This window comes from Salmo trutta, chromosome 14 (genome assembly GCF_901001165.1).
Source record: "Salmo trutta chromosome 14, fSalTru1.1, whole genome shotgun sequence".
In the NCBI taxonomy this organism is placed as follows: domain Eukaryota; kingdom Metazoa; phylum Chordata; class Actinopteri; order Salmoniformes; family Salmonidae; genus Salmo; species Salmo trutta.
Window position 1 is genome coordinate 10042493 of NC_042970.1, and position 21073 is coordinate 10063565.

Below are 21073 nucleotides of genomic sequence, written 5' to 3' on the forward strand. Positions count from 1 at the left end.
TGGTACAGTACACACGTTTGAAGTCTTTACCGTATAAAAGTGCACTCAATAACCAAGAGAGAGATATTCACAGGAGATGACATGTCGTGAGTTACCCATTTCTCCGTGATCACTAGGAATCTAAAGATCTCCTCAGGAAGTCAGTGTGACAATTTCCCCTTTCACATTTCTTCTGAATGTTCAATTTGAGAATCAAACAGTTCGTTAATGCCTTTGTTACATCGTCAGTGTGAATTGATTAGAATGTCCCCTTCTCAAAGATTCTCTGATCACAGGTGCCTGGAGATAGTGGTACGCCACAGGTGTGTGTGTATGTGTGTATGTGTGTGTGTGTGTGTGTGTGTGTGTGTGTGTGTGTGTGCAGCTGTGTGTGGGGTGTGAGAGGGTTAGAAGATAAATATGTTTCATTTAGCAGACAGTAAAACCCAAGCCCTGCCAGGGAAGATGGATTACCTAAAAATACATGAGGATTTGTGTGAATGTGAGTGTGTGTAAAACTAGGGATCGCCCCCACACTACCCCAACAGGTACACAGCGAACATCACACACACACACATAGCAGAAGCACAGGGGAAGAGCTGGCTGGCACAATAGCTCCCATAGGGCTCTGGTCAAAAGTAGTGCACTATGTAGGGAATAGGGTGCCATAGGGCTCTGGTCAAAAGTAGTGCACTATGTAGGGAATGGGGTGCCATGTGGAACGTACAGAAGCACTCCTCTCTGTCCTGACCTAGTTCTTCAGACTATTTACATAATGCATATCCTGTCTCATCACCACCTGCTAACACAGCAGCCAATTATGCTGGCTAGCATAACCATTCCTCCAAACACTGTCTCTGTAGTGGAGACTTAGAGCTAGGCGAGTACAGCTCTATACGGGCGTCTGCAGTTACACTTCTCATCAGTTAATACCTGGGTTACAATACTATTAGAAATGTAATTTAAAATTTAAAATACTTTATTTAAAATACTTTATCTGTACTTGATTGAGCTTGCCTGGCTTCATGGGCCAATAGAATAGTCCCCAAACTGAAAACCCCACCCATTTGGCACTCCAGAAAGGCTAAAGCAAAAGCTGAAAGTATTTAAAAGATTTGAAATAGTATTTGAATCCAGGTCTGGAGCAGCAGCTACAACAGCTAAATAAAGCTGGAAGCAGCATTGTCGGGGTTCAGCTGTGTGTCCACTGTGTCACCATTAGGACAACTTGGACACGTCGCCCTAGGACGAGCTACTTCTGTACTGTTCATCATGCTTGCCAAATCAAAACCAAACTGATCATCCAATATAATTGTGCTTTCGATATATTTTGGACAGTTTTCAATTAGGTTGACTACTTTAAACATCTTCTTCTCCACAACTGCTGGACCGATCGGCACCAAATTAGGGATATAGCATCTATGCATTGCCATCTTCAAATGCACTATTTTCCAAGACTAGCTGAAACAATATGGCTGCTATGAGCCAATGAGGCTGCATGAATGGTTTTTCTTGTCCTACAGCACCACAATGTGGCCAAACTCAACCATTCTTTACAGGTTATCTAGACTCATATCATTGAGCATGTGTGCCAAATTCCATCACTTTGAGTCAAACAGATCAAGAGATATAAAAATATGTCTGTTATAGTGCCACCGTGAGGTCAATATGAAGGTGCTTGCATATGTGACTCGTTTCAGGAAACGAGGCGAAAGTCGCGCGTCACTATTTCACCGGAGCACCATTTGAACGTAAACTTTTTGGGCAGAAATGTCTTTGGAACATGTGAACTTTCATGTGCCTTAATAACAAACTTGTATGCCATCTGTAAATAAGAATGTAATTGTTAAATTACGAGCCTAGTTGGTTTAGCAATGGAAAAAGTCAGCAACCTTCCCACTTGCCATAATTGGCTGACATAATGAGTGAGCTGGACATGCCGAAAGATGAGTTCGGATTGGTCTGCCACGTATCACGCTTCTGTCTATAATATGAGCTGGTTAGTCTGTGTTGGTAATCCTTTCTAACGCGGCTTTTTTTTAAAATGTATTGTGTAGTGGAGCTGCATAAGTGTTGCTCTCCACTTTCTGGAGGACCGAGTTTTTTTTAAATCAGTGGAATTAGAGTATGATAGTTAAAGAGATGGAGAAAATTCTGCCGTTTGATTGCAAATATGCAGACGTAGTCGAAAAGAGAATACACAGAAGGCTGTTGTATAAACACTGGTCTCTGGATTACATCTTCAAACTAAGGACAACCATGACATCTGTAACAGAGAGGGAGAAGTGTCCATCCAAGTATACGGGTAAGAGAGTCTAGCTAGCTACATTTTCAGATATTACATGTTTCTAATTTTGTCAGAAAGTCTTTTTCATTTCAAGTTAAAGTGTACTGTTAGCTAGCTAGCTAGCTAGCTAGCTAATGTTAACCAGCTGGCTAGCTAGCTAATGTTATGTGTATGATCTGTGTAGTAATATTAAGAGCCATTTGTATTGCTAGTTATAGTCTAATGTTAGCTAGCTAACATTGAACCTGGTTGGTTAGCTACCTGCAGATTCATGCAGGGTAGTAACATTATGAGTTGGGATTATGGTTGATTGTTTAGCTAGCTAGCTACATGTCTTAAAAGACTCCACTATGCAAGTAACTATTTCAATAGAATGTTTATGATGTCACTGTGACAACTGTCAATAGACGTAGCTGGTAAATTCGCTCTGGCTATCTACTCCAATTTCAGAGCTCTCTCGTCTGAGTGCGCAGAATAACTGATGAATTTACGAACGCTCAACACCCATTGAATATGACCAGTGTCAGTAAACGTTGGCAAAAAACTTAATTAAATTGTTGCCAGCAGCACAGTTACAGTCACCAACGCTCTGGGTAACATGAAAACATCCTAACCAGGTCTACTAGGGAGAGTAAAATGTTCAGAGTGAGCTGTTCTCTCATTGTGTCTGGAAGTAGCTAGCTGACTTTAGCCAGTTAGATCGGGTGTTTGACCGCCGTTTTGAGATCAACCCAACTCCTCCGCCAGACCTTCCAGTGTGCGCTCTGAACGCTCAGAGAAACGCTCTGGATTTACGAACGGCCAGAGCACACTCTCCAGATTAAATGTAAGAACACACCCGTAGTATAAACCAGCCTTTAGTCTTGAAATCTTATGTTGTTTAGTACATAGTGTAACGATGTACGCTGAGAGTCGGGAAGCAAGTTCAGGCAGTGAGTGTTTTAATAAATAAACGTAACTAAATATAAAACAAGAAACACAAACAACACACAGACATGACACTGGAACAGAAACAATGACGCCTGGGGAAGGAACCAAAGGCAGTGACATACATAGAGAAGGTAATCAGGGAAGTGATGGATTCCAGGTGAGTCTGATGACGCGCAGGTGCACATAACGACGGTGACAGGTGTGCGCCATAACGAGCAGCCTGCTGGCCTAGAGGCCGGAGAGGGAGCACACTGACTCATAGACTCAAATGTGAATCCTTAATGAGATGGGTGGGGCTAAAGCTTAAGAGGGTGTGAACGATGCTGAATGGGTGTAGACAAAGAAGAGCTCTCCAGTAGGTACCAAAACATTTAAACGGCCATTTTTCTCAAAAGTGAGGTTACAAGTTTATCAACTTTCAAAGCAGCATTACTTTTCCATTGCTCCTCAACTACAGGGTATGATATACCATTTTCTAGCTCTGAGTCTCTACTTTTATCCAATGTAAAAAAACACAATTTCAAATGTTGCTACGTACGATCGAATCGAGCCCGGCAGTCACATGTGTACAATGTTTTATTAAAATAGGAATATCCGTGACTGATTTATTGTCATTCATGTGCGAGACCACACTCACATTCATGTTTATTCGTTGCTTGACGTACTAGCCTGGGAAATAGTGCATTGAGAGACCTTGTACCCATAGATAAAAGATATCAAGTTTTGTGCAGATCGGTAAATGTTATTCACAACATTCAAAATGGCGGAAAATCCATCATGGTCCTTGAGGCAATAATTTCCCTTGTGAGGAGAGGGACCTACATACCAAATGTCTGAAGCTCAAACGAGGAGACAGGGGCGTGAGCTTTCAAAGAGGAAGCACACTGCATATCAGACTCACTGGGGAAGAGGAGAGGGGAGAGGTTGAGATGGTGATTTGCATGGTGCTTATTGAAGTGTGGAGAGAGAGGGTTTGCGTCCTAAATAGCACCTTATTTCCAACATAGTGTGCTACTTTCAACCAGAGCCCTGTTGGCCCTAGAGCCCTGTTGGCCCTGGTCAAAAGTAGTGCCCTATATAGGGACTAGGGTGGCACCTGGGAGGGAGACAGATTCAGGCTCCATAAAGACAAGAGAGATAATGATCTGGAACTTTGGCCCTTGTGGAGTGACTGCTTGGTAGGGGTGGAGGAGATAATGTGTGTGAGCGTGTGTGTGTGTGTGTGTGTGTATAATTCTGTGTGTATCAATGTATTCTTGCTAGCGTAAGCACTCCTAGTCTGATGACAGTACAGCGGTGTGTGTGTGTGTTCTGTGTGTGTTCTGTGTGTGTTCTGTGCGTGTTCTGTGCGTGTTCTGTGTGTGTTCTCTGTGTGTGTTCTGTGTTTTCTGTGTTTGTTCTGTGTTTTCTGTGTGTTTTCTGTGTGTGTTCTGTGTGTGTTCTGTGTGTGTTCTGTGTGTGTTTTCTGTGTGTTCTGTGTTTTCTGTGTGTGTTCTGTGTGTGTTCTGTGTGTGTTCTGTGTGTGTTCTGTGTGTGTTCTGTGTGTGTTCTGTGTGTGTTCTGTGCGTGTTCTGTGCGTGTTCCGTGTGTGTTCTGTGCGTGTTCTGTGCGTGTTCTGTGCGTGTTCTGTGTGTGTTCTGTGTGTGTTCTGTGTGTGTGTTCTGTGCGTGTTCTGTGTGTGGGTTCCTACAGGACTGGTGTCAGTGGTGATGTCATTAGGGCTCATTCAAAGAGATGAAGACACAGGAACCACACAGGGCTAAGATGAACTCAACAAACTGTCCAGTGGTTGTAACAAACATACTGTATATTGTGTACAGTACACCTCAGTCCTCTCTGAGGTTTACCTACTGTGTAGTGTACAGTACACCTCACTTCTATCTGAGGTTTACCTACTGTGTAGTGTACACTGAGATCCCTTAGTCCTCTCTGAGGTTTACCTACTGTGTAGTGTACAGTACACCTCACTTCTATCTGAGGTTTACCTACTGTGTAGTGTACACTGAGATCCCTCAGTCCTCTCTGAGGTTTACCTACTGTGTAGTGTACACTGAGATCCCTCAGTCCTCTCTGAGGTTTACCTACTGTGTAGTGTACACTGAGATCCCTCAGTCCTCTCTGAGGTTTACCTACTGTGTAGTGTACACTGAGATCCCTCAGTCCTCTCTGAGGTTTATCTACTGTGTAGTGTACACTGAGATCCCTCAGTCCTCTCTGAGGTTTACCTACTGTGTAGTGTACACTGAGATCCCTCAGTCCTCTCTGAGGTTTACCTACTGTGTAGTGTACACTGAGATCCCTCAGTCCTCTCTGAGGTTTACCTACTGTGTAGTGTACACTGAGATCCCTCAGTCCTCTCTGAGGTTTACCTACTGTGTAGTGTACACTGAGATCCCTCAGTCCTATCTGAGGTTTACCTACTGTGTAGTGTACACTGAGATCCCTCAGTCCTCTCTGAGGTTTACCTACTGTGTAGTGTACACTGAGATCCCTCAGTCCTCTCTGAGGTTTACCTACTGTGTAGTGTACACTGAGATCCCTCCAGTCCTCTCTGAGGTTTACCTACTGTGTAGTGTACACTGAGATCCCTCCAGTCCTCTCTGAGGTTTACCTACTGTGTAGTGTACACTGAGATCCCTCAGTCCTCTCTGAGGTTTACCTACTGTGTAGTGTACACTGAGATCCCTCAGTCCTCTCTGAGGTTTACCTACTGTGTAGTGTACACTGAGATCCCTCAGTCCTCTCTGAGGTTTACCTACTGTGTAGTGTACACTGAGATCCCTCAGTCCTCTCTGAGGTTTACCTACTGTGTAGTGTACACTGAGATCCCTCCAGTCCTCTCTGAGGTTTACCTACTGTGTAGTGTACACTGAGATCCCTCAGTCCTCTCTGAGGTTTACCTACTGTGTAGTGTACACTGAGATCCCTCAGTCCTCTCTGAGGTTTACCTACTGTGTAGTGTACACTGAGATCCCTCAGTCCTCTCTGAGGTTTACCTACTGTGTAGTGTACACTGAGATCCCTCAGTCCTATCTGAGGTTTACCTACTGTGTAGTGTACACTGAGATCCCTCAGTCCTCTCTGAGGTTTACCTACTGTGTAGTGTACACTGAGATCCCTCAGTCCTCTCTGAGGTTTACCTACTGTGTAGTGTACACTGAGATCCCTCAGTCCTCTCTGAGGTTTACCTACTGTGTAGTGTACACTGAGATCCCTCAGTCCTCTCTGAGGTTTACCTACTGTGTAGTGTACACTGAGATCCCTCCAGTCCTCTCTGAGGTTTACCTACTGTGTAGTGTACACTGAGATCCCTCAGTCCTCTCTGAGGTTTACCTACTGTGTAATGTACACTGAGATCCCTCAGTCCTCTCTGAGGTTTACCTACTGTGTAATGTACACTGAGATCCCTCAGTCCTCTCTGAGGTTTACCTACTGTGTAGTGTACACTGAGATCCCTCAGTCCTCTCTGAGGTTTACCTACTGTGTAGTGTACACTGAGATCCCTCAGTCCTCTCTGAGGTTTACCTACTGTGTAGTGTACACTGAGATCCCTCAGTCCTCTCTGAGGTTTACCTACTGTGTAGTGTACACTGAGATCCCTCAGTCCTCTCTGAGGTTTACCTACTGTGTAGTGTACACTGAGATCCCTCAGTCCTCTCTGAGGTTTACCTACTGTGTAGTGTATACCGCAGGTGGCCAGTGGAACCTTAATTGGGAAAGACGTCTCGTAGTAATGGCTGGAACGGAATCAATGGAATGGTATCAAACACATGAAATGCACTCAGATCAGAGAATGAAACAGTAACAGCCCTCTTCTCTGGAAGTGTTCCAGTCAGCTCAGGAATGGTGTTCTCCCTGGGTCAGTTCACTCCCTGGAGTCCTGGTTGTTATTGAAGGAGTATTAAATAGAAGCAGTTCATTCAGTCTGTAGCTCTGTGTCTATGGACGTCCCTCAGACAGACAGGCTTTATCTGGCACAGGAAAGGTTTTATCTTGTCCAAATCACATCACATCTCAATGGCACTTAGAGAGGGATTGGTAGTTGAAACAAGAAAAGGCAAAAAACGATCAAACTTCACTGTTTTGCATTTCAGTTCAAGACACTCCTAATATGTTTTTTTTCAGAGGAGAGTAAACTTTGCGACCACACATGCCATCAAAACTTTAGTCGTCCCGGTAATGATTGGTAACCATGACGTCCCGCCGTGTCACACCTGATTGGTTGAGGTGTGAGGGTCAGAGTTCAGGGGTGAAGGCCCTCAGTAAAAGATGGCTGCTGATGATGTCACACTAACGCTCCGCTCGACCGTCACCTCTTCTTCCCCTCCTTCGCTGACCAGATCTTCACCGTCATATCACTAGAGAGAGAAAGAGAGTTAGAGAGAGAGAGAGAGCATAGTGGGATGGAATAGAGAGAGTTAGAGAGCGAGAGACAGAGAGCATGGTGGGATGGGATAGAGAGAGAGAGAGAGATAGGGGAGAGAGAGAGAGAGCATGGTGGGATAGAGAGAGAGAGAGAGAGAGAGAGAGAGAGAGAGAGGGGAGAGATGCCAAACAGAAGAAGAGCATAGAAACATTCAGTGACATACAGGAGAGAGCGAGGGAGAGACAGAGAGAGAGGGAGAGACAGAGGGAGGAGAGAGAGAGAGACAGAGAGAGAGGGAGAGACAGAGGGAGGAGAGAGAGAGACAGAGAGAGAGGGAGAGACAGAGGGAGGAGAGAGAGAGAGACAGAGGGAGGAGAGAGAGGGAGAGACAGAGGGAGGAGAGAGAGACAGAGAGAGAGGGAGAGACAGAGGGAGGAGAGAGAGAGAGACAGAGGGAGGAGAGAGAGAGAGACAGAGGGAGGAGAGAGAGAGGGAGAGACAGAGAGAGGAGAGAGAGAGGGAGAGACAGAGGGAGGAGAGAGAGAGACAGAGGGAGGAGAGAGAGAGAGACAGAGGGAGGAGAGAGAGAGAGACAGAGGGAGGAGAGAGAGAGACAGAGGGAGGAGAGAGGGAGAGACAGGGAGGAGTGAGAGAGAGAGACAGAGGGAGGAGAGAGAGCAAGAGAGACAGAGGGAGGAGAGACAGAGACAGGGAGAGACAGAGGGAGGAGAGAGAGACAGAGAGAGAGGGAGAGACAGAGGGAGGAGAGAGAGAGAGACAGAGGGAGGAGAGACAGAGACAGGGAGAAACAGAGGGAGGAGAGACAGAGACAGGGAGAAACAGAGGGAGGAGAGCAAGAGAGAGAGAAACAGAGGGAGGAGAGCAGCAGGAGACCAAGAGAGAGAGGGAGAGACATAGGGAGGAGAGACAGAGACAGGGACAAACAGAGGGAGGAGAGACAGAGAGAGTGAGACAGAGGGAGGAGAGCAGGAGGAGAGCAAGAGGGAGGGAGAGACAGAGGAAAGGAAAGCAAGAGAGAGAGAGAGAGAGAGAGAGGGGAGCAAGAGAGAGAGGGAGAGACAGAGGGAGGAAAGCAGGAGGAGACCAAGAGAGAGAGGGAGAGACATAAGGAGACCAAGAGAGAGAGGGAGAGACAGGGAAGGAAAGCAAGAGAGAGAGAGAGAGAGAGAGAGACAGAGGGAGAAGAACAAGAGGGAGGGAGAGACAGAGGAAAGGAGAGCAAGAGAGAGAGAGGGAGGAGAGCAAGAGAGAGAGGGAGAGACAGAGGAAAGCAAGAGAGAGAGAGAGGGAGGAGAGCAAGAGAGAGACCAAGAGAGAGAGGGAGAGACAGAGGGAAGGAAAGCAAGAGAGAGAGAGAGAGAGAGAGACAGAGGGAGGAGAGCAAGAGGGAGGGAGAGACAGAGGAAAGGAAAGCAAGAGAGAGGGAGAGACAGAGGGGTGCAAGAGTGAAAGGTGGAGAGAGAGGAGAGACAGAGAAGAAAAGAGTGATTCAATTGCCAGCATCTTCAAACAGTTCCATTGTGACTCCCACACAGCACCAGAGGGACAAGACATCAAAACCTACAGTTCACAGAAGGAGACACACACAGATGATACTGCCTAGTCCTCCACCTTCTAGGGAGCACAAAGGAATCAGGTCCAAAATAGACATAAAACATCCTTCTCCTCTGTGCCATACAACCTCCCCTCAGATAGAGCAAGCATCACGACAACACTCATCACTCTTTCTGTCCCCTCTCTCAAACAGTGGTGGAAAAAGTACCCAATTGTCATACTTGAGTAAAAGTAAAGATACCTTAATAGAAAATGTGTGAAAGTCACCCAGTAACTACTACTTGAGTAAAAGTCTAAAAGTATTTGCAGTTGAAGTCGGAAGTTTACGTACACTTAGGTTGGAGCCATTAAAACTAGTTTTTCAACCACTCCACAAATGCCTCGTCCACAACTTCCGGACTTTATAGCATTCCCAGAAAGCATGTGTTGGTTGGTCCTTTGCATGGGGTGATGTATGTTTCCTTTAACAATCAGTCTTCCAGATAGATGACACAGACACAGAAACCTTGGTATAAAACTCTTTAGTAATAAAATGCAATTGCAGACAGAGATTCACATACAGAATACCTCAGTAGTCTATAGTAAATATCTGTGTGGCGAAACAGGAGACAACACTCTTTATACAATCATATCTTAACCTCTAACGTCCCACTCTATTCAACAGCCAGTGGAACAGCGTGGCGCGAAATACAAAAACCTAAAAAATGCAATAATTTCAATTTTTCAAACATATGACTATTTTACACCATTTTAAAGATAAGACTCTCGTTAATCTAACCACATTGTCCGATTTCAAAAAGGCTTTACTGCGAAAGAAAAACATTAGATTATGTTAGGAGAGTACATAGACCAAAATAATCACACAGCCATTTTCCAAGCAAGCATATATGTCACAAAAACCTAAAACACAGCTAAATGAAGCACTAACCTTTGATGATCTTCATCAGATGACACTCCTAGGACATTATGTTATACAATACATGTATGTTTTGATCAATCAAGTTCATATTTATATCCAAAAACAGCTTTTTACTTTGGCGTGTGATGTTCAGAACATGCATTCCCACCAAAAACTTCCGGTGAATTTACTAAATTACTCATCATAAACATTGACAAAATACATAACAATTATTTTAAGAATTATAGATACAGAACTCCTTTATGCAATCGTTATGTCAGATTTCAAAATAGCTTTTCGGCGAAAGCACATTTTGCAATATTCTGAGTACATAGCTCAGCCATCACGGCTAGCTATTTTGACACCCGCCAAGTTTGGGGCAACCTAAACTCAGAATTAGTGTTAGAAATATTGTATTACCTTTGCTGATCTTCGTCAGAAAGCACGCCCAGGACTGCTACTTCCACAAGAAATTTTGTTTTTGTTCCAAATAATCCATAGTTATGTCCAAATACCTCCGTTTTGTTCGTGCGTTCAGATCACTATCCAAAGGGTAACGCGCGAGCGCATTTCGAGACAAAAAAATTAAAATGTTCCATTACCGTACTTAGAAGCATGTCAAACGCTGTTTAAAATTTAAAATCTATTTTTATGGTATTTTTCTCATAAAATAGCGATAACATTCCAACCGAACAATAGTGTATTCATTCAAAGAGGAAAAGAAAAACTGCGTGCTCGTGTGAACGCGTATATCCAATCTCTTTGTCACCAGGCAGACCACTGAGAAACTGAGCTACTATACTCTGCCCAGAGACAGAAGACGCCTCAATCCTGCTTTCTGAAGGCTTTAGAGAGCCAATGGAAGCCTTAGAAAGTGCAACGTAACCCCACAGATACTGTAGTTTCGATAGAGAATCAAAAGAAGAACTACAAATTCTCAGACAGGCCACTTACTGCTTGGAATTTTCTCAGGTTTTTGCCTGCCATATGAGTTCTGTTATACTCACAGACACCATTCAAACAGTTTTAGAAACTTCAGAGTGTTTTCTATCCAAATCTACTAATAACATGCATATTCTCATTTCTGGGCAAGAGTAGTAACCAGTTTAAATCGAGTACATGTTTTATCCGGCCGTGAAAATACTGCCCGCTAGCCCAGACAGGTTAAACAATTTATAGGCAATGCTACCAAATACTAATTGCATGTATGTAAACTTCTGACCCACTGCGAATGGGATGAAAGAAATAAAGCTGAAATAAATCATTCTCTCTATTATTAAATAATTCTCTCTATTATCACTATTATTCTAACATTTCACATTCTTAAAATAAAGTGGTGATCCTAACTGACCTAAGACAGGGAATTGTTACTAGGATTAAATGTCAGGAATTGTGAAAAACTGAGTTTAAATTTATTTCGCTAAGGTGTATATAAACTTCCAACTTCAACTGTAAGTATCAAAAGTCAACTGCTAAAATATACTTAAGTATCAAGTATCTAATTCCTTATATAAAACAAACCAGATGGAACATTTTTTATTTATTTTTACAGATAGCCAGGGGCACACTGTTCTCTGCTTAGTGAGTCCTCCAGATCAGAGACAGTAGGGATGACCAGGGATGTTCTCTGTTTAGTGAGTCCTCCAGATCAGAGACAGTAGGGATGACCAGGGATGTTCTCTGTTTAGTGAGTCCTCCAGATCAGAGACAGTAGGGATGACCAGGGATGTTCTCTGTTTAGTGGGTCCTCCAGATCAGAGACAGTAGGGATGACCAGGGATGTTCTCTGTTTAGTGGGTCCTCCAGATCAGAGACAGTAGGGATGACCAGGGATGTTCTCTGTTTAGTGGGTCCTCCAGATCAGAGACAGTAGGGATGACCAGGGATGTTCTCTGTTTAGTGAGTCCTCCATATCAAAGACAGTAGGGATGACCAGGGATGTTCTCTGTTTAGTGAGTACACCAGATCAGAGGCAGTAGGGAGGACCAGGGATGTTCTCTGCTTAGTGAGTCCTCCAGATCAGAGACAGTAGGGATGACCAGGGATGTTCTCTGCTTAGTGGGTCCTCCAGATCAGAGACAGTAGGGATGACCAGGGATGTTCTCTGTTTAGTGGGTCCTCCAGATCAGAGACAGTAGGGATGACCAGGGATGTTCTCTGTTTAGTGAGTCCTCCAGATCAGAGACAGTAGGGATGACCAGGGATGTTCTCTGCTTAGTGAGTCCTCCAGATCAGAGACAGTAGGGATGACCAGGGATGTTCTCTGTTTAGTGAGTCCTCCAGATCAGAGACAGTAGGGATGACCAGGGATGTTCTCTGTTTAGTGAGTCCTCCAGATCAGAGACAGTAGGGATGACCAGGGATGTTCTCTGTTTAGTGAGTCCTCCAGATCAGAGACAGTAGGGATGACCAGGGATGTTCTCTGTTTAGTGAGTCCTCCAGATCAGAGACAGTAGGGATGACCAGGGATGTTCTCTGTTTAGTGAGTCCTCCAGATCAGAGACAGTAGGGATGACCAGGGATGTTCTCTGCTTAGTGATTCCTCCAGATCAGAGACAGTAGGGATGACCAGGGATGTTCTCTGTTTAGTGAGTCCTCCAGATCAGAGACAGTAGGGATGACCAGGGATGTTCTCTGTTTAGTGAGTCCTCCAGATCAGAGACAGTAGGGATGACAAGGGATGTTCTCTGTTTAGTAAGTCCACCAGATCAGAGGCAGTAGGGAGGACCAGGGATGTTCTCTGCTTAGTGAGTCCTCCAGATCAGAGACAGTAGGGATGACCAGGGATGTTCTCTGCTTAGTGGGTCCTCCAGATCAGAGACAGTAGGGATGACCAGGGATGTTCTCTGTTTAGTGGGTCCTCCAGATCAGAGACAGTAGGGATGACCAGGGATGTTCTCTGTTTAGTGAGTCCTCCAGATCAGAGACAGTAGGGATGACCAGGGATGTTCTCTGCTTAGTGAGTCCTCCAGATCAGAGACAGTAGGGATGACCAGGGATGTTCTCTGTTTAGTGAGTCCTCCAGATCAGAGACAGTAGGGATGACCAGGGATGTTCTCTGTTTAGTGAGTCCTCCAGATCAGAGACAGTAGGGATGACCAGGGATGTTCTCTGTTTAGTGAGTCCTCCAGATCAGAGACAGTAGGGATGACCAGGGATGTCCTCTGTTTAGTGAGTCCTCCAGATCAGAGACAGTAGGGATGACCAGGGATGTTCTCTGTTTAGTGAGTCCTCCAGATCAGAGACAGTAGGGATGACCAGGGATGTTCTCTGCTTAGTGATTCCTCCAGATCAGAGACAGTAGGGATGACCAGGGATGTTCTCTGTTTAGTGAGTCCTCCAGATCAGAGACAGTAGGGATGACCAGGAATGTTCTCTGTTTAGTGAGTCCTCCAGATCAGAGACAGTAGGGATGACCAGGGATGTTCTCTGTTTAGTGAGTCCTCCAGATCAGAGACAGTAGGGATGACCAAGGATGTTCTCTGTTTAGTGAGTCCTCCAGATCAGAGACAGTAGGGATGACCAGGGATGTTCTCTGTTTAGTGAGTCCTCCAGATCAGAGACAGTAGGGATGACCAGGGATGTTCTCTGCTTAGTGATTCCTCCAGATCAGAGACAGTAGGGATGACCAGGGATGTTCTCTGTTTAGTGAGTCCTCCAGATCAGAGACAGTAGGGATGACCAGGGATGTTCTCTGTTTAGTGAGTCCTCCAGATCAGAGACAGTAGGGATGACAAGGGATGTTCTCTGTTTAGTGAGTCCACCAGATCAGAGGCAGTAGGGAGGACCAGGGATGTTCTCTGCTTAGTGAGTCCTCCAGATCAGAGACAGTAGGGATGACCAGGGATGTTCTCTGCTTAGTGGGTCCTCCAGATCAGAGACAGTAGGGATGACAAGGGATGTTCTCTGCTTAGTGGGTCCTCCAGATCAGAGACAGTAGGGATGACAAGGGATGTTCTCTGTTTAGTGAGTCCACCAGATCAGAGGCAGTAGGGAGGACCAGGGATGTTCTCTGCTTAGTGAGTCCTCCAGATCAGAGACAGTAGGGATGACCAGGGATGTTCTCTGCTTAGTGGGTCCTCCAGATCAGAGACAGTAGGGATGACCAGGGATGTTCTCTGCTTAGTGAGTCCTCCAGATCAGAGACAGTAGGGATGACCAGGGATGTTCTCTGTTTAGTGAGTCCTCCAGATCAGAGACAGTAGGGATGACCAGGGATGTTCTCTGTTTAGTGAGTCCTCCAGATCAGAGACAGTAGGGATGACCAGGGATGTTCTCTGTTTAGTGAGTCCTCCAGATCAGAGACAGTAGGGATGACCAGGGATGTCCTCTGTTTAGTGAGTCCTCCAGATCAGAGACAGTAGGGATGACCAGGGATGTTCTCTGTTTAGTGAGTCCTCCAGATAAGAGACAGTAGGGATGACCAGGGATGTTCTCTGCTTAGTGATTCCTCCAGATCAGAGACAGTAGGGATGACCTGGGATGTTCTCTGTTTAGTGAGTCCTCCAGATCAGAGACAGTAGGGATGACCAGGAATGTTCTCTGTTTAGTGAGTCCTCCAGATCAGAGACAGTAGGGATGACCAGGGATGTTCTCTGTTTAGTGAGTCCTCCAGATCAGAGACAGTAGGGATGACCAGGGATGTTCTCTGTTTAGTGAGTCCTCCAGATCAGAGACAGTAGGGATGACCAGGGATGTTCTCTGTTTAGTGAGTCCTCCAGATCAGAGACAGTAGGGATGACCAGGGATGTTCTCTGTTTAGTGAGTCCTCCAGATCAGAGACAGTAGGGATGACCAGGGATGTTCTCTGCTTAGTGATTCCTCCAGATCAGAGACAGTAGGGATGACCAGGGATGTTCTCTGTTTAGTGAGTCCTCCAGATCAGAGACAGTAGGGATGACCAGGAATGTTCTCTGTTTAGTGAGTCCTCCAGATCAGAGACAGTAGGGATGACCAGGGTTGTTCTCTGTTTAGTGAGTCCTCCAGATCAGAGACAGTAGGGATGACCAGGGATGTTCTCTGTTTAGTGAGTCCTCCAGATCAGAGACAGTAGGGATGACCAGGGATGTTCTCTGTTTAGTGGGTCCTCCAGATCAGAGACAGTAGGGATGACCAGGGATGTTCTCTGTTTAGTGGGTCCTCCAGATCAGAGACAGTAGGGATGACCAGGGATGTTCTCTGTTTAGTGAGTCCTCCAGATCAGAGACAGTAGGGATGACCAGGGATGTTCTCTGTTTAGTGAGTCCTCCAGATCAGAGACAGTAGGGATGACCAGGGATGTTCTCTGTTTAGTGAGTCCTCCAGATCAGAGACAGTAGGGATGACCAGGGATGTTCTCTGTTTAGTGAGTCCTCCAGATCAGAGACAGTAGGGATGACCAGGGATGTTCTCTGTTTAGTGAGTCCTCCAGATCAGAGACAGTAGGGATGACCAGGGATGTTCTCTGTTTAGTGAGTCCTCCAGATCAGAGACAGTAGGGATGACCAGGGATGTTCTCTGTTTAGTGAGTCCTCCAGATCAGAGACAGTAGGGATGACCAGGGATGTTCTCTGTTTAGTGAGTCCTCCAGATCAGAGACAGTAGGGATGACCAGGGATGTTCTCTGCTTAGTGATTCCTCCAGATCAGAGACAGTAGGGATGACCAGGGATGTTCTCTGTTTAGTGAGTCCTCCAGATCAGAGACAGTAGGGATGACCAGGAATGTTCTCTGTTTAGTGAGTCCTCCAGATCAGAGACAGTAGGGATGACCAGGGATGTTCTCTGTTTAGTGGGTCTGCCAGATCAGAGACAGTAGGGATGACCAGGGATGTTCTCTTGATAAGTGTGTGAATTTGACAAATTTTCTGTCCTAACACACAAAAGTAACAAGTACTTTTGGGTGTCGGGGAACATGTATGTACATTATTTTCTTGAGGAATGTAGTTGAGTAAAAGTTGTCAAAAATATAAATAGTAAAGTAAAGTACAGATACATAAAAAAGTATTTTTACATAAGTACTTTTCACCGCTGCTCTCAAAGACCATAAGTACTCTCCTATCCTCACTTCCTGTATCCCCCCACCCCGATCAACATAGCTCTAAGTGTCGTTTTTAAAATACTAGAATTGTATTAGGAAGTTAGGAAGTGAAACTAACTTCCTCTCTCTGCAGTTCTCCTATCCCTGCTAAGAAACTCCCAGCTGAGCTGCCAATTTACTCTGAATCTCCTCTCCATTCACAACCTCCCGAGTGCTACCTCATGACATATTTCAGTTTATGTGTATGTGTGTGTGTGTGTGTGTGTGTGTGTGTCGTATTTAAGGCTTTAATGCCCTGCATAACACTCCCTCCCCAACCCCTCCAACATCAGGCTTCTAGCTGGGCTTAATGGGGTGTGTTGCAGTGGTGTGTGTGTGTGTGTGTGTGTGTGTGTAGGTAGGACCCAATTAACAGAGGAAGTAGAGGCATATCCAGCTGACATGGCCAGAGATAGGAGTTGGGTTATTCTATTCTCAGATGAATTCACACTGAGAATACAGTTCTGTACTGTCTCTACCTATTAGGGTCTTCATTTGAAAACCAAAAGGGGTAACAGGGGAAGAGGAGAAGTTGTGAAGACATAAAGAAATGTCTTGAGAGTGCAACATAGCAGGAAGAAGAGAAAGAAATGGATAAAAGGAGTATACCCGAGGAGAGCAGAGCTGAGATTACAAGGCCATTAGCCAAATGAAGACAGGGAGAGAAAAATAGAGAGAAAAACCAGGGACTTAATGAAGACAGGGCTCTGGAGAGATGAAGAGAATGAATGGAAGTACCAGAGGAGAGCAGAGGCGGGGTTGTGAGCTGCAGTGAAGGCTCACGGGAGGCTGGTGGCGCGACCCTTGATGGCCAGAACCCGTCGAGGTAGACAGGGGGTCAAACCCGGGACATAGCTCCATAACTTCACCCTGCAGTCACTGAGGTAGCAGGTGAGGAGGGGGAGGAGAAGGAGAGGTGAGGAAGGGAAGAAGGGAAGAAGGGAAGAAGGGAAGAAGGGAAGAGAAGAGAAGAGAAGAGAAGAGAAGAGAAGAGAAGAGAGGAGGAGAGAGGAGAAGAAAAGAGATCAAGAAGGGGAAAGAGAGGAGGGAGGAGAGGGAAGAGAGGACAGGTTAAAGCAGGTTAGTACAAGATGAAGATGAGTTCAGTAAAGGAGTACTCAGTCAGATGGTTTGGTGAGAGTGGTAAGCTTGAAAAGTGTTAGATGTAAGTACAGGGAGGACAGAGCCTGTTGGGGGTACAGGGAGGACAGAGCCTGTTGGGGGTACAGGGAGAACAGAGCCTGTTGGGGGTACAGGGAGGACAGAGGTTGTTGGGGGTACAGGGAGGACAGAGGTTGTTGGGGGTACAGGGAGGACAGAGGTTGTTGGGGGTACAGGGAGGACAGAGGTTCTTGGGGGTACAGGGAGGACAGAGGCTGTTGGGGGTACAGGGAGGACAGAGGCTGTTGGGGGTACAGGGAGGACAGAGGCTGTTGGGGGTACAGGGAGGACATAGCCTGTTGGGGGTACAGGGAGGACAGAGGCTGTTGGGGGTACAGGGAGGACAGAGGCTGTTGGGGGTACAGGGAGGACAGAGGCTGTTGGGGGTACAGGGAGGACAGAGGTTGTTGGAGGTACAGGGAGGACAGAGGCTGTTGGGGGTACAGGGAGGACATAGCCTGTTGGGGGTACAGGGAGGACAGAGGCTGTTGGGGGTACAGGGAGGACAGAGGCTGTTGGGGGTACAGGGAGGACAGAGGTTGTTGGAGGTACAGGGAGGACATAGCCTGTTGGGGGTACAGGGAGGACAGAGGCTGTTGGGGGTACAGGGAGGACATAGCCTGTTGGGGGTACAGGGAGGACAGAGGCTGTTGGGGTACAGGGAGGACAGAGGTTGTTGGGGGTACAGGGAGGACAGAGGTTCTTGGGGGTACAGGGAGGACAGAGGTTCTTGGGGGTACAGGGAGGACATAGCCTGTTGGGGGTACAGGGAGGACAGAGGCTGTTGGGGGTACAGGGAGGACAGAGGCTGTTGGGGGTACAGGGAGGACAGAGGCTGTTGGGGGTACAGGGAGGACAGAGGCTGTTGGGGGTACAGGGAGGACAGAGGCTGTTGGGGGTACAGGGAGGACATAGCCTGTTGGGGGTACAGGGAGGACAGAGGCTGTTGGGGGTACAGGGAGGACAGAGGCTGTTGGGGGTACAGGGAGGACAGAGGCTGTTGAGGGTACAGGGAGGACAGAGGTTCTTGGGGGTACAGTATGAAGCAGGCCCTTTGCACACCCTCTGACTGAAACACAGCAGCAGGATGTTGCCATCTCAGCTTCTCAGTAGTCTTCCATACAGTACAGGCCACTCAGACACACTGAACATGCTGATGAGAGGACTGGTCGCAGGCATCAGCAAAGCTCTACGAAGCCTGGTCAGTAACTGTCTGGGGATGGCTGGTTCCAAAAACATGTATAGTTGAGACGGGGGAAAATCATGCATTTTACAACAACAAAGAGCATTTTCTCATTGGATAGTCATCGTTGTATCTTCTCAGAAAAGACCAAGGACAACATATACTGTATAACCTAACCCTCCCAATGTATTTGATTTGATTTTATACAGCAGTTCTGTGCATCCAAGACAATCCAAGACAATCCCCATTCTATGATTCTATCCTATGTAGTAATGCCATGTCTGGATGTAGTGGGAAATAACCTCAGGGAAAGTCTGGTTAGAACAACATCATCATCATCATCAACAACAACAGACTGTTTATTGCAATACTAATGTGTTACCTGGAAGCGGTGAAGATGTGTCGTGAGTTGGTGCAGATGGCGTTGATAGGGCTCTCGTGACCCCTGACCTCTCCTATGGGGGTGAAGTTGTCAACGTTCCACACCTTCAGCATGCCCCCCCGACACGCACTCAGCAGCATGGGTCGACCTGGAACGTAGGCCAGAGCACACACCCAGTCCTTATGGGCGTTGGGGATTTGCTGAGGACAGACAGGAGAGAGGAAGGAGAAGCTTCTGTTTAGTGTACTTGTATTGGGGGAAAGGATGAAAAACATCCTTTTTTTTGCAAACAAAAAGACACAAACAAGCATTGGGGATTTGCTGAGGACAGGAGAGAGAGTTTTCATTCAGTGGATTTTTTTTTCCTACGTGTTTTCCAAATTGGTAGTTACAGTCTTGTCCCATCGCTGCAACTCCCCTACGGACTCGGGAGAGGCGAAAGTCAAGAGCTACGCATCCTCTGAAACACGACCCTCCAAGCCGCACTGCTCACTTAACCCGGAAGCCCGCCGCACCAATATGTCAGAGGAAACACTGTCCATCTGGTGACCGAAGTCAGCTTGCAGGCACACGGCCCGCCACAAGGAGTCGCTAGAGCGTGATGGGACAAGGAAATCTGTGCCGGCCAAACCCTACCCTAACCCGGAAGACACTGGGCCAATTGTGCGCCACCTCACGGTCACGGCCGACTGTGACAAAGCCTGGGATCGAACCCGAGTCTGTAGTGACGCCTCAAGCACTGCGATGCAGTGCCTTAGACCATTCACAGGACTTTTATTAGGAAAAGGGAAACACACAGACGTTATAATAATCTGTTAGGAAGATTATAGAATTATCCAACTAGTCGTTGACTTGATAAACAGCCTGGATATGATATCACATTCACTCTTATCCAGAGCAACTTACAGCAAGGAGTGGATACATGTTTGTACTTTTTCCCATACTGGTCCCCGGTGGGAATCAAACCCACCACCACGGTGACGTTGCAGGCGCCATGCTGTGCCAGCTGAGCCACACAGGACCCCATTCACCATGCTATGATACTAATCTGACAACAACAACGTGGTCTACCTGTGACTCGCATCACTGAAACACCCAGACAGAGGTATGATGTGATGACTGTGTTTCTGTCCACAACCTTCTACCCATAGACAATCTAATGTAAGTAAAGATATCATTTCTACAGGAGTTTACTATGTGTATTTGACAGGACTAAGATTATTAGACATTAAATATTCTCTAAAAGGGATCACAGCAGTACTGGTGACAGACACAACCTCCCTCCCTCCGTCTGTCTGTCTGTCTGTCTGTCTGTCTGTCTGTCTGTCTGTCTGTCTGTCTCTCGCTCGCTCTGTCTCTCTCCCGCTCTCTCTCTCCCTCTCTCTCTCTCTCTCTCTCTCTCTACCTGTGTGAGTTCTTGTTGCTCCAGGTCCCACTTCTTGATGCCGTTGTCTCGTGACGCGCTGAACAGCACGTCTCCCTGGATGGCTAGACACTCGATCCCGTCGTAGTGAGGAGGCTCAAAGTTATGGGATGGGCCTACATTCCCCAGCATGCCCTCTGCCACATCAAACACCTACCAGGAAGAGAAAAGGAAAGCAGTCAGAAAACATGAGCAACAACGAGCAGAGAAATTGTCCCCAAAAGGTGGAATCACTCCTACTCAACACTAGTTTCTTGATTGATGGAGCAGACATCATTTTATCTAAGGTACAGTAACAATCTATCTCATATGAGAATGGGAAGTACATAGTAAATGCTGTGCGACATCAGCATGATTCTGTCCCAGTACGTAGTACCTTGACGTAGTGGTCCTTGGAGCCGGTGACCACCTGGTCTCTGCCCAGTACAGACTGACCTACAGTCAGACACATCACTGAACCAATGTGACCTGTCAGCTTCCCTAACGCCGTCATCCTAGTGGGGGGGGGGCATGGTGAGAGAGAGACAGAGAGAGAGACATTATTCCTCCTAATTCTGAGAAAAGAGAGAGAGAGAGAGAGAGAGGAGAGACAGAGAGAACTAGAGGTAGATAGAAGAGACAGAAAAAGAGAGAGAGAGAGGAGAGACAGAGAGAACGAGAGGTAGACAGAAAGAGAGAGGGAGAGAGAGGAGAGACAGAGAGAACGAGAGGTAGAAAGAGAGAGGGAGAGAGAGGAGAGACAGAGAGAACGAGAGGTAGACAGAGAGAGGGAGAGAGAGGAGAGACAGAGAGAACGAGAGGTAGACAGAAAGAGAGAGGGAGAGAGAGGAGAG

The 21073-nt window shown here is 46.5% G+C and overlaps 1 protein-coding gene across 1 annotated transcript in view; it reads right to left on the bottom strand.

The window, feature by feature from the left end:
• Nucleotides 1–7266: 7266 nt before the first annotated feature.
• The window catches only part of LOC115207365 (kinesin-like protein KIF21B), a gene marked incomplete in the record, with an annotated part of 100143 nt that continues 86336 nt past the window's right edge, over nucleotides 7267–21073 (bottom strand). The window contains 4 exon segments of the mRNA XM_029774388.1: nucleotides 7267–7554; nucleotides 16830–16970; nucleotides 18818–19017; nucleotides 20223–20393. Of these exon segments, the coding sequence (XP_029630248.1) occupies nucleotides 16871–16970; nucleotides 18818–19017; nucleotides 20223–20393 (471 nt within the window).